General features: G+C 54.9%; 2 protein-coding genes across 2 annotated transcripts in view; both read left to right on the top strand.

The window, feature by feature from the left end:
- The window catches only part of LOC121858050 (extensin-3-like), a 2,179-nt gene extending 341 nt beyond the window's left edge, over positions 1-1,838 (top strand). Inside the window, exons 1-2 of the mRNA XM_042354292.1 lie at positions 1-599; positions 1,672-1,838. The exon at positions 1-599 is cut by the window's left edge and continues 341 nt beyond it. Coding sequence (XP_042210226.1) covers positions 1-599; positions 1,672-1,838 — 766 coding nt within the window. The remainder of the gene's footprint in view (positions 600-1,671) is intronic.
- A 1,399-nt stretch (positions 1,839-3,237) lies between these two features.
- On the top strand, positions 3,238-7,148 carry LOC121858049 (proline-rich extensin-like protein EPR1). Its single transcript, XM_042354290.1, has 3 exons — positions 3,238-3,331; positions 3,468-5,345; positions 5,515-7,148. The coding sequence occupies exons 1-3, from the start codon at positions 3,238-3,240 to the stop codon at positions 7,146-7,148; spliced, it is 3,606 nt and encodes a 1,201-aa protein (XP_042210224.1).
- The last annotated feature ends 6,141 nt before the right edge of the window (positions 7,149-13,289 follow it).

Genomic DNA, 13,289 nt, shown 5'->3' with positions numbered 1-13,289 from the left:
CCCATGTCACAGCCACCCATGTATACCAGCCACCCATGTACACAGTCACCCATGTACACCAGTCACCCATGTACGCCAACAACCCATGTACGCCAACAACCCATGTACACCATCATCCAAATTATGTACCAGCCACCCATGTATACCAGCCACCCATGTACACCAGTCACCCATGTACACCAGTCACCCATGTACACCAGTCACCCATGTACGCCAACAACCCATGTACGCCATCTCCACCCATGTACACCAGCCACCCATGTATACCAGCCACCCATGTACACCAGTCACCTATGTACACCAATCACCCATGTACGCCAACAACCCATGTACGCCATCAGCCGCCCATGTACACCAGCCACCATGTATACCAGTCACCCATGTACACCAGTCACCCATTGTACACCAGTCACCCATGTATACCAGTCACCCATGTACACCAGCCACCCATGTACACCAGCCACCCATATACGTCAGCCACGTATATACGCCAGCCACTGAGCCAGCCAGTCAGGTACGCCAGACTCAGCTAGTAGACAGTCAGTCCAGGTTCTGTGTCAGCATCAGCCCTCAGCAAGGTTCTGCCAAGTCATTGATGAGTGAGTGAGAGGCCAAGTGTACCCTAACCCCTTTACCCCCTACCCCTTACCTCCACCCACACCCCTTACCCCCTACCCCATACCCTCTCCAACACCCATCTCCCCACCCCACTTACCCCCTACTCCTCTCCCCCTCCACCCCATTAACCCCACCCCTTTACCCCCTACTCTCCCCCAACACCCCCTACCCACCCTCCCCAAATCCCTTCACTTCACCCCACATCCCCTACCTCCCTACCCCAACGTAACCTCCTTTCCAGTGGACTTCCCCTCCAGGGTGTCGTCTCTGTCCACCTACCCACTGTCACCTTCATCCACCTGCCCACTGCATCCTTACCCACCAACCCATTTAGACCCCCCTTCCCTCCCTGCACGACGGTGGGGAGCGACAGGTCCATTACGCAGGTTTCAGGTACACGGGTCATTTAACCTTTCTATTACGACCTGACAAGAAGGAGGGGGGTGAGTGATGGTGGAGATGGTGGGAGGATGGTGGTGATAGGGGTGATGGTAGGGGTGATGGTGGATGAGTGATGGTGATGGTGGTGGTGATGATGGTGGGTGATGGTAGTGGTGATGGTAGTGGTGATGGTGGGTGGTGATGGTGATGGGTGATGTACCTGATGGTGGGTGATGGGTGGTGTGTTGATGGGTGGTGATGATGGTGGGTGATAGTAGTGGGTGATGGCGGGTGATGGTAGTGGGTGATGGTGGTGGTGGGTGAGTGATGGGTGATGGTGGGTGATGGAGGTGGATGGGTGATGGTGGGTGATGGGTGATGGTAGTGGGTGATGGTGGATGGTGGTGGGGTGACAGCCTCCTCTTCTTTCTTCCACACTCTCCCTCCTCCTCCTCCTCCTCCTCTTCCTTCCTTCACACTCTCTCTCCCTTCTCCCCTTCCTTCTACCACTCTTCCTCCTCCTTCTGAGTGACCGGGAGGAGGGACTGTCAACCATGAAGCAGTGACCAGGCTGCCGGAATAAGGAGTACTGTTTAGGTATTCTGAGACGTCACCACAGTGGGGCTCAGGCTGAACTCTTGTCTGCAAGTTAATAGTCCGTAATATGCGTAGCCGAGATACCCGTAGACATGCCCTGGCTGACACGGTATAGCGGCCTTGACGTGCCAACTTCTGTTCCCAGCCAGTCAGCACGTCAGGCAGCCAGTCAGCAGGTTCAGGCAGCCAGTCAGCACGTCACAAACTCTGGATCACTATCTGTTGTGTCGAGGTCTTTCTGATATAATGGATGGTAATAATAGTTATAATAATTAATAGTTATTATTATTATTATTATTATTATTATTATTATTATTATTATTACTCATTTACACTGCTCACAATTGCATGGCAGCTTATTATTTTATGTCCTGTCTGTCTGTCTGTCTGTCTGTCTGTCTGTCTGTCTGTTATTACTTATAATAATTCTACAACCTGACACATATAGACTATCCCGTCACGGACTGGTAGATAAACTGTGACGTAACAGACTGGTAGACAGACTGACTGACTGGCTAGCTGGACAAACAGTTACCTCACAGTCACATCCCCTCATTAATCTAACACTAATTAACAGTCAAGTCAGATTAACACATCACCACCAGTTAATTACCTTCACTAATTAGTACATGGACTGTCATTACCTGTTGGGTCATTAGTAAGTTGTCGATACTAATGGAATATGATTATTATTAAGGTAACTGAAGTACAGAGAGGTAAGATAGAGTCTCTCTCTCTCTCTCTCTCTCTCTCTCTCTCTCTCTCTCTCTCTCTCTCTCTCTCTCTCTCTCTGTGTGTGTGTAGTCCACCACTGTCCCTTGTCCAAGATGATCACCCTGGTTTACCAGTTTCCCTGGTCTACTGCCCCGGGCAGTGCATGAGGTGGACCACTGTCCCGGGCTGTGTGTGGTGGACCATTGTCCCGGGCCGTGTGTTGGGTGGTCACTGCCCGGGCTGTGTGAGGTGGACCACTGTCCCAGGCCCGTGTGTGAGGTGGTCCACTGTCCCGGGCCGTGTGTGAGGTGGTCCACTGTCCCGGGCCGTGTGTGGTGGTCACCATGTCCCGGCCGTGTGTGAGGTGGACCACTGTCGGGCCGTGTGTGAGTGGACCACTGTCCCAGGTCGTCTGTGGTGTTCCACTGTCCTGGACCTCTGTTGGTGGACCACTGTCGGGCCGTCTGTGAGGCGGACCATTGTCCCGAGGCCGTGTGTGGTGGTCACTGTCGGGCCGTCTGTCAGGTGGACCACTGTCGCGGGCCGTGTGCAAGGTGGACCACTGTCCCAGGCCGTGTGCGAGGTGGACCTGTCGCGGGCCGTGTGCAGGTGGACCACTGTCGCGGGCCGTGTGCAGGTGGACCACTGTCGCGGGCCATGTGCAGGTGGACCACTGTCGCGGGCCGTGTGAGGTGGACCACTGTCTGGGCCGTGTGAGGGTGGACCACTGTCGGGCCGTGTGCGAGGTGGACCACTGTCGCAGGCCGTGTGTGGTGGACCACTGTCCCAGGCCGTGTGCAGGTGGTCCACTGTCCCAGGCCGTGTGTAGGTGGACCACTGTCGCGGGCCGTGTGTAAGGTGGACCACTGTCCCGGGCCGTGTGTAGACACCTGACAAACAGTGTCATGTTTGTTGACCACCGAAACAATGGATGACTTTGTCCTGAGCTGTTCAGAGTCCTGCCAGCCATCCTACAGAGCCGCCAGCCATCCTACAGTCCTGTCAGCCATCCCACAGTCCTGTCAGCCATCCCACAGTCCTGTCAGCCATCCCACAGACCGCCAGCCATCCTCATACAGTCCTGTCAGCCATCCTACAGTCCTTCAGCCATCCCACAGAGCTGCCAGCCATCCACAGTCTTGTCAGCCATCCCACAGTTCTGCCAGCCATCCCACAGTCCTGTCAGCCATCCCACAGAGCCGCCAGCCATCCCACAGTCCTGTCAGCCATCCCACAGTCCTGTTCCAGCCATCCCACAGTTCCTGTCAGCCATCCCACAGTCCTGTCAGCCATCCCACAGAGCCGCCAGCCATCCCACAGTCCTGTAAGCCACCCCACAGCCCTGTCAGCCATCCCACAGCCCTGTCAGCCATCCCACAGTCTTGTCAGCCATCCCACAGTCCTGTCAGCCATCCCACAGAGCCGCCAGCCATCCCACAGTCCTGCCAGCCATCCTACAGTCCTGTCAGCCACCCCTACAGTCTTGTCAGCCATCCTACAGTCCTGTCAGCCATCCCACAGCACTGCCAGCCATCCCACAGTGCCGCCAGCCATCCCACAGTCCTCCCAGCTATCCTACAGTCCTGCCAGCCATCCCACAGAGCCGCCAGCCATCCCATCAGCCGCCAGCCATCCCACAGTTCTGCCAGCCATCCTACAGTCCTGCCAGCCATCCCACAGAGCTGCCAGCCACCCCACAGTCTTGTCAGCCATCCCACAGTCGTCAGCCATCCCACAGCACAGCCAGCCACCCCACAGTCTTGTCAGCCATCCCACAGAGCCGCCAGCCACCCCACAGTCTTGTCAGCCATCCTACAGTCCTGCCAGCCATCCCACAGTCCTACCACAGCCATCCCACAGTCCTGCCACAGCCACCCCACAGTCTTGTCAGCCATCCCACAGTCCTGTCCAGCCATCCCACAGCCCTGCCACACCACAGTCTTGTCAGCCATCCCACAGGAGCCGCCAGCCACCCTACAGTCTTCTCAGCCATCCCACAGTCCTGTCAGCCATCCCACAGAGCCGCCAGCCACCACCCCACAGTCTTGTCAGCCATCCCACAGAGCTGCCAGCCATCCCACAGCACTGCCAGCTATCCCAGAGCAGCCACATCCCACAGTCCTGCCAGCCATCCCACAGAGTTGCCACACCCCCTACAGCTCTGTCAGCCATCCTACAGAGCCAGCCACCACAGTCTTGTCAGCCATCCCACAGTCTTGTCAGCCATCCTACAGAGCTGCCAGCCACCCCACAGTCTTGTCAGCCATCCCCACAGTCTTGTCAGCCATCCCACAGAGCCGCCAGCCACTTCACAGTCTTGTCAGCCATCCCACAGTCTTGTCAGCCACCCCACAGAGCCGCCAGCCACCCCACAGTCTTGTCAGCCATCCCACAGAGCTGCCAGCCATCCCCACAGCACTGCCAGCCATCCCACAGGAGCCGCCAGCCATCCCACAGTTCTGCCAGCCATCCTGACGGCGCCGCCAGCCACCCCACAGTCTTGTCAGCCATCGTACAGAGCTGCCAGCCACCCTACAGTCTCTTGTCAGCCATCCCACAGTCCTGCCACATCCACAGAGCCGCCAGCCATCCCACAGTCTTGTCAGCCATCCCACAGTCCTGTCAGCCATCCACAGAGCCGCCACCATCCCACAGTCCTGCCAGCCATCCCACAGTGCCAGCCACCCCACAGTCTTGTCAGCCATCCCACAGTCCTGTCAGCCATCCTCCAGTCCTGTCAGCCATCCCACAGAGCTGCCAGCCATCCCACAGTCCTGCCATCCCACAAGAGCCGCCAGCCGCCCTAAGGTCTTGTCAGCCATCCCACAGTCCTGTCAGCCATCCCACAGTCCTGTCAGCCACCCTACAGTCTTCAGTCAGCCATCCCACAGTTCTGCCAGCCATCCCACAGTCCTGTCAGCCATCCTACAGTCCTGCAGCCACCCCACAGTCTTGTCAGCCATCCTACAGAGCCGCCAGCCACCGTAAGGTCTTGTCAGCCATCCTGACTGTCCTGTCAGCCATCCCACAGTCCTGTCAGCCACCCTACAGTCCTGTCACAGCCACCCACAGTCTTGTCAGCCATCCTACAAGTCCTGGCAGCCACCCTGTCATTCAGCCATCCCACAGAGCCGCCAGCCACTGGTCTTGTCAGCCATCCACAGTCCTGTCAGCCATCCCACAGTCCTGTCAGCCATCCCACAGTCCTGTCAGCCATCCCACAGTCCTGTCAGCCATCCCACAGTCCTGGCAGCCACCCCACAGTCTTGTCAGCCATCCCACAGAACCGCCAGCCACGAAGGTCTTGTCAGCCATCCCACAGTCCTGTCAGCCACCCTACAGTCTTGTCAGCCATCCCACAGTTCTGTCAGCCATCCCACAGTCCCTGTAGCCATCCCACAGTCCTGTCAGCCATCCCACAGTCTGTCAGCCATCCCACAGTTCTGTCAGCCATCCCACAGTCCTCGTCAGCCATCCCACAGTCCTGTCAGCCACCAACAGTCTTGTCAGCCATCCCACAGGTTCTGCCAGCCATCCCACAGTCCTGTCAGCCATCCTACAGTCCTGTCAGCCATCCCACAGTCCTGTCAGCCATCCCACAGTCCTGTCAGCCACCCTACAGTCCAGTCAGCCATCCCACAGTTCTGTCAGCCATCCCACAGTCCTGTCAGCCATCCCACAGTCTTGTCAGCCATCCCACAGTCCTGTCAGCCACCGTACAGTCCTGTCAGCCATCCCACAGTCCTGTCAGCCACCCTACAGTCTTGTCAGCCATCCCACAGTTCTGTCAGCCATCCCACAGTCTCTGTCAGCCATCCCACAGTCCTGTCAGCAATCCTACAGTCCGTCAGCCATCCCACAGTCCTGTCAGCCACTGCACAGTCTTGTCAGCCATCCTACAGTCCTGTCAGCCATCCCACAGTTCTGTCAGCCATCCTCCAGTCTCCTGTCAGCCATCCCACAGTCCTGTCAGCCATCCTACAGTTCTGTCAGCCATCCCACAGTCCTGTCAGCCATCCCACAGTCCTGTCAGCCACCCTACAGTCCAGTCAGCCATCCTACAGTCTTGTCAGCCATCCCACAGTCCTGTCAGCCATCCCACAGTCTTGTCAGCCATCCCACAGTACTGTCAGCCACCCTACAGTCCTGTCAGCCATCCTACAGTCCTGTCAGCCACTGACAGTCCGTCAGCCACCCCACAGTCTTGTCAGCCATCCCACAGTCCTGTCAGCCATCCCACAGTCCTGTCAGCCATCCCACAGTCCTGTCAGCCACCCCACAGTCCTGTCAGCCATCCTACAGTTCTGCCAGCCACCACAGTCTTGTCAGCCATCCCAGTTCTGTCAGCCATCCCACAGTCCTGTCAGCCATCCCACAGTCCTGTCAGCCATCCCACAGTACTGTCAGCCACCGTACAGTCCTGTCAGCCATCCCACAGTCCTGTCAGCCACCCTACAGTCTTGTCAGCCATCCCACAGTTCTGTCAGCCATCCCACAGTCCTGGCAGCCACCCACAGTCTTGTCAGCCATCCCACAGAGCTGCCAGCCACCGTAAGGTCTTGTCAGCCATCCTCAGTCCTGCTCTCAGCCATCCTACAGTCTTGTCAGCCATCCCACAGTCCTGTCAGCCATCCTACAGTCCTGTCAGCCATCCCACAGTCCTGCTCAGCCACCCTACAGTCTTGTCCAGCCATCCCACAGTCCTGTCAGCCATCCCACAGTCCTGTCAGCCATCCCACAGTCCTGTCAGCCATCCTACAGTCCTGTCAGCCATCCCACAGTCCTGGCAGCCACCCTACAGTTTGTCAGCCATCCCACAGAGCCGCCAGCCACCGTAAGGTCTTGTCAGCCATCCTACAGTTCTGCCAGCCACCCTACAGTCTTGTCAGCCATCCCACAGTCCTGTCAGCCACCCTACAGTCCTGTCAGCCATCCTACAGTCCTGTCAGCCATCCTACAGTCCTGTCAGCCATCCTGATCCTCGTAGTCATCCTACAGTACTGTCAGCCACCCTACAGTCCTGTCAGCCATCCTACAGTACTGTCAGCCATCCTACAGTCTTGTCAGCCATCCTACAGTACTGTCAGCCCGTACAGTACTGTCAGCCATCTACAGTCCTGTCAGCCATCCTACAGTCCTGTCAGCCATCCTACAGTACTGTCACACCGCCTACAGTACTGTCAGCCATCCTACAGTACTGTCAGCCATCCTACAGTCCTGTCAGCCACCCTACAGTCTTGTCAGCATCCTACAGTACTGTCAGCCATCCTACAGTCCTGTCAGCCACCCTGTCTTGTCAGCCATCCTACAGTCCTGTCAGCCATCCTACAGTCCTGTCAGCCATCCTACAGTCCTGTCATACGTACAGTCCTGTAGCCATCCTACAGTCCTGTCAGCCACCCTACAGTCTTGTCACCATCCTACAGTCCTGTCAGCCATCCTACAGTACTGTCAGCCATCCTACAGTCCTGTCAGCCATCCTACAGTCTTGTCAGCCATCCTACCAGTACTGTCAGCCACCCTACAGTCCTGTCAGCCATCCTACAGTCCTGTCAGCCATCCTACAGTCCTGTCAGCCACCATGCAGTCCTGTCAGCCATCCTACAGTCCTGTCAGCCATCATACAGTCCTGTCAGCCATCCTACAGTCTTGTCAGCCATCGCAAGTACTGTCAGCCATCCTACAGTCCTGTCAGCCACCTACAGTCTTGTAGCCATCCTACAGTCCTGTCAGCCACCCTACAGTCTTGTCAGCCATCCTACAGTCCTGTCAGCCACCCTACAGTCTTGTCAGCCATCCTACAGTCCTGTCAGCCATCCTACAGTCCTGTCAGCCATCGTACAGTCTTGTCAGCCATCCTACAGTCCTGTCAGCCACCGTACAGTCCTGTCATGTGTTGGGAAGTGTATGTTGGTGTTGGAGTGTGTGTTAGTGATGGGAATGTGTTGGTGATAGAGTGTGTTGGTGATAGGAGAATGTGTGGTGATAGGGAGTGTGTGTTGGTGATAGAGTGTGTTGGTGATGGGGAGTGTGTGTTGGTGAAAGTTGATGGGAGTGTGTTGGTGATAGAGTGTGTTGGTGATAGGGGTGTGTGTTGGTGATGGGGAGTGTGTTGGTGATGGGGGTGTGTGTTGGTGATAGGGAGGTGTGTTGGTGATGGGGAGTGTGTGTTGGTGATAGGGAGTGTGTGTTGGTGATAGGGAGTGTGTGATGGGGAGTGTGTGTTGGTGATGGGGAGTGTGTTGGTGATGGGGAGTGTGTTGGTGATAGGGTGGTGTTGGTGATTGGGGAGTGTGTGTTGGTGATGGGAGTGTGTGTTGGTGATAGGGAGTGTGTTGGTGATGGGGGAGTGTGTTGGTGATAGAGTGTGTGTTGGTGATGGGGAGTGTGTTGGTGATGGGGAGTGTGTGTTGGTGATAGGGGAGTGTGTGTTGGTGATAGGGAGTGTGTGTTGGTGATAGGGAGGTGTGTGTTGATGGGAGAGTGTGTTGGTGATGGGGTGTGTGTTGGTGATGGGGGTGTGTTGGTGATGGGAGTGTGTTGGTGATGGGGAGTGTGTGTTGGTGATAGGGGTGTGTTGTGGTGATGGGTGTGTGTTGGTGATAGGGTGTGTGTTGGTGATAGGGAGAGTGTGTTGGTGATGGGGTGTGTGTTGGTGATAGAGAGTGTGTGTTGGTGATGGGGAGTGCGTGTTGGTGATAGGAGAGTGTGTTGGTGATGGGGAGTGTGTTGGTGATGAGAGTGTGTGTTGGTGATGGGGAGTGTGTTGGTGATGGGGGTGTGTGTTGGTGATGGGGAGTGTGTGTTAGTGGGGAGTGTGTGTTGGTGATGGTGTGTTGGTGATAGGGTGTGTGTTGGTGATATGGAGTGTGTGTTGGTGATAGGGAGAGTGTGTTGGTGATGGGGTGTGTGTTGGTGATGGGGAGTGTGTGTTGTGATGGGGAGTGCGTGTTGGTGATAGGAAGGTGTGTTGGTGATGAGAGTGTGTTGTGATGGGTGTGTGTTGGTGATGAGTGTGTTGGTGATAGGAGTGTGTGTTGGTGATAGGGGTGTGTGTTGGTGATGGAGAGTGTGTGTTGGTGATGGAGAGTGTGTGTTGGTGATGGAGGGAGTGTGTGTTGGTGATGAGGAGTGTGTTGGTGATAGGGGTGTGTGTTGGTGATGGGGGTGTGTGGGGAGTGTGTGTTGGTGATAAGGGGTGTGTGTTGGTGATGGGGAGTGTGTGTTGGTGATGGGGAGTGTGTGTTGGTGATGGGGGTGTGTGTAGGTGGGGAGTGTGTTGGTGATGGGGGTGTGCGTTGGTGAAGGGAGTGTGTGTTGGTGGTGGGGAGTGTGTTGGTGATGGGGGTGTGTGTTGGTGACAGGGGGGTGTGTGTTGGTGATGGGGAGTGCGTGTTGGTGATGGGGTGTGTGTTGGTGAAGGGAGTGTGTGTTGGTGATGGGGAGTGTGTTGGTGATGGGGTGTGTGTTGGTGATGGGGAGTGCGTGTTGGGGAGACTAGCTGGCGATCTCCACCAGTATGACGCTCCCTCATACTGTGTGTTATGTAGGGCAAGAACCTCTCCCTGGGGCACCTTCCCTCCCTGAATGTTAACAAGTCCTCTCTTGGTATTATCTCCCTTTGGTACTCTCTTCCTTGGTATTATCTCCCTTTGGTACTCTCTCCCTGGGTATTCTCTCCCTTGGTATGCTCTCCCTTGGTATTCTCTCCTTGGTATTATCTCCTGGGTATTCTCTCTCCCTTGGTATGCTCTCTCCTTGGTATTCTCTCCTTGGTATGCTCTCCCTTGGTACTATCTCCTCGGTACTCTCTCCTTGGTATTCTCTCCTTGGTATTCTCCTTGGTACTATCTCCCTTGGTATTCTCTTCCTTGGTATTCCCTCTTGGTATTCTCTCCTTAGGTAGTCTCCCTTGGTATTCTCTCCCTTGGTATTCTCTCCTTGGTATTCTCTCCCTTGGTATTCTCTCCTTGGTATTCTCTCCTTGGTATTCTTTCCTTTGGGCTGTCTGTCTACCTGAGCTCTCTGTCTACCTGGCTCGTCTACCTGAGCTCTGTCTACCTGGGCTCTGTCTACCTGAGCTCTGTCTACCTGGGCTGTGTCTACCTGAGCTCTGTCTACCTGGGCTGTCTCCTGAGCTCTGTCTACCTGGGCTATTAGTTGTATCTGTCACCATTGGAAAGCCCTCTCTCTCTCAATACATACCTGACTTATTAATTTAGAAGTACAGTGAAGAAAACAACGTATACACTCTTCCTCGGGCAAACAATTAGATAAACAATTCCAACTTTGCCTGTAGACAAGACCAGGCATGGGTCACCTGCTACGGAAATAACGTGTAAGAAAATATTGATTGGAAGATGCAAGTCACAAGTTGTTATGTGTGTGGTGGAGGAGAGGGGGTGGAGGAAGAAGAAGCGGGTGAGAGTAGGTGGAGGAGGAGAGGAAGGAGGAGAAGGGGTGAAGAGAGACTAGGTGGAGGAGGAGGAAGGGGAGGAGGAGGTGTGGAGAAAGGAGAAGAGGAGAAGGAGATGGGGAGGGGGAGGACGAGGAGAGGGAAGAGGAGGAGGAGGAGGGTGTACATATGTTTCACTTGACAGGTGTTTAAAGCAACAGGTGTACGTATAAAACAACAGGTGTACACACAGCAACAGGTGTACACAAGAAACATGTGAACACCACAGACACCAAGTGTACACATAAAACAACAGGTGTACACATCAAACAACAGATGTAGACAACAGATAACAGGTGTAGGTAACAGGTGCAGACAATAGATAACAGGTGTACATAACAGACATAAAACAACAGGTGTACACAACAGATAACAGGTGTAGATAACAGGTAACAGGTGTACACAACAGGTAACAGGTGTACACAACAGGTAACAGGTACACACAACAGACAACAGGTGTACACAACAGGTAACAGGTACACACAACAGACAACAGGTACACAGCGGAGACAATAAACAAACACCTCGCGTTATAATTGTGTTGAAATACAGTAAGGCGGTACAGCTAGCAGGCAGACGGTACATTAAGTACAGTATAATGGTACAGTTTACACACACACACACACACACACACACACACACACACACACACAGGAATGCCGCCGGACCAGCAAGCACCCTGACCGTCACTGACATAGGTAGCGGCAACACGCGCATACTCAGGAGCAATATGACGGGATATGTTGTCTGGTATGATGATGCCTCAACACCCCAGGCATACCAGCCAGCCGAGTGTAACCTGCGAGTGAGTGAAGGTGGGTGTAGATATACTGGTGGTGGTGGGTGGTAGGGAGTGGTGGTGGTGGTGGAGTGGTGGTGGTGATGATGGTAGTGGTGGTGATGAGTGATGTTAGTAGTGGTGGTGGTGATGGTGGTGGTGGTGATAGTGATGTTAGTGGTGTGGTGGTGGTGGTGGTGATAGTGATGTTGTGGTGGTGGTGGTGGTGGTGTGTGATGTTGAGTGGTGGTGGTGGTGGTGGTGGTGATAGTGATGTTGTGGTGGTGGTGGTGATGATGTAGGAAAATGTTGAATGACAGTGAGTACAGGTGTGTGTGTGTATTTTTTTTCTCTCTCGCTCTCTAATCTATTCATCTCCTGTTATCTATTGTTACGCCGTGGGAACTGAGACAACACCTGGAGGAGGAGGAGCAGCCAGGCAGGTGTGGTGGTCAGGTGACTCCCATACATGTCCCCCACACTGATGGCCCCTCCTCCTCCCTCCCCTCCTCCTCCTTACCCCTCCCTCCTCCTCCTCCTCCTCACACCTCCTCCTCCTCCTCAGTTCCCTCCCTCTTCCTCCTCAGTTCCCCCTCCTCCTCCTCCTCAGCACCTCCTCCCTCCTCCTCAGCACCTCCCTCCCTCCTCCCCTAAGGCCTCAGCCCTCGCTCCTCCTCCTCAATCCTCCCTACCTCTTTATCCTCCCTCCACACTCCCTCCCATTTAACTCTCTCCCTCCCAAACATTTACTCCTCTCGTCCCAATCCTCCTTCACCCTCCCTCCCTCCTTTCCCCCTGCAGTACCCATCCATGGTCAGTGAGCCGCGGAGGAAGGATGGAGGGAGGAGGGCAGAGGATGAAGGGATGGAAGGAGGAAGGCAGGAGGGTGGAGGACAGGAAGGATGGAGGGACGAGTGTAGGAGGATGGAGGGAGGAGGGCAGGAGGAAGGAGTGGCGTGCAGTAGTAAGCCCAGTAGACCACGGCACGGGGCAGATGAACGCCTTCACCCACTGCTCAGGTACACCACCACACGTAATTGCTGGATACCTGGCCGCAACACTCCGATTCCGTGCCGAGATAAGAGCCGCCATGACCACCTCGCGACGTACTGGTGGCACGAACTCGCCGCCAGTCCCGTGTTGTGCCACAATATGGTGCGGCGGCCACTCAGCGAGGATATTCAATCTTCGTCATGTAATCTCGGGTATAACTACAGTGGTAATGCCTCGGAAGGGCCACTAGCTCGGGCATGATTCACCTGGGGCGAGTGGGCGTAACCTGGATCTGGACAGCCATACAACACCGGCCCTTTTGATAACGGTGCACAAGGGTCAAGATAGTAAATAATGTGGTGACAGTGGAGACCCGTGAAGTTCTTGAGGTCAAGTTCTGACTGCTGGAAGGAGCTATTAGTATTTTTTATGACTTCTGGCGAAGACGGCCCCGAGGATGAGTTACACCTTCCACGTCCGACTAGACCATCTTGGCCACGGCTTAGACTCCATCCTCCATATCTTAAACATGGGATACGAACAACAACTTTAGCCCTTCAACAGCATCTAATGAATGACGTCATCTGGGTCAACAACGTTAGATATTGTTATAATAATTGAATTATATTTGACGTGGTGATGTGAGTCAGGGATTCGGTGGTGTAGGTGTACAAGTAGCCCAGACTGACCAGAGGTGCCTGCAACCACTACTCCAGCTCGGACCTCCTCCACCACACCACCACAGTACCTGCC

This window comes from Homarus americanus, unplaced genomic scaffold (assembly GCF_018991925.1).
Source record: "Homarus americanus isolate GMGI-L3 unplaced genomic scaffold, GMGI_Hamer_2.0 scaffold35404, whole genome shotgun sequence".
Taxonomy (NCBI): domain Eukaryota; kingdom Metazoa; phylum Arthropoda; class Malacostraca; order Decapoda; family Nephropidae; genus Homarus; species Homarus americanus.
Note: the sequence above shows the minus strand (reverse complement) of the source record. Positions and strands in the feature narration are given on the sequence as shown.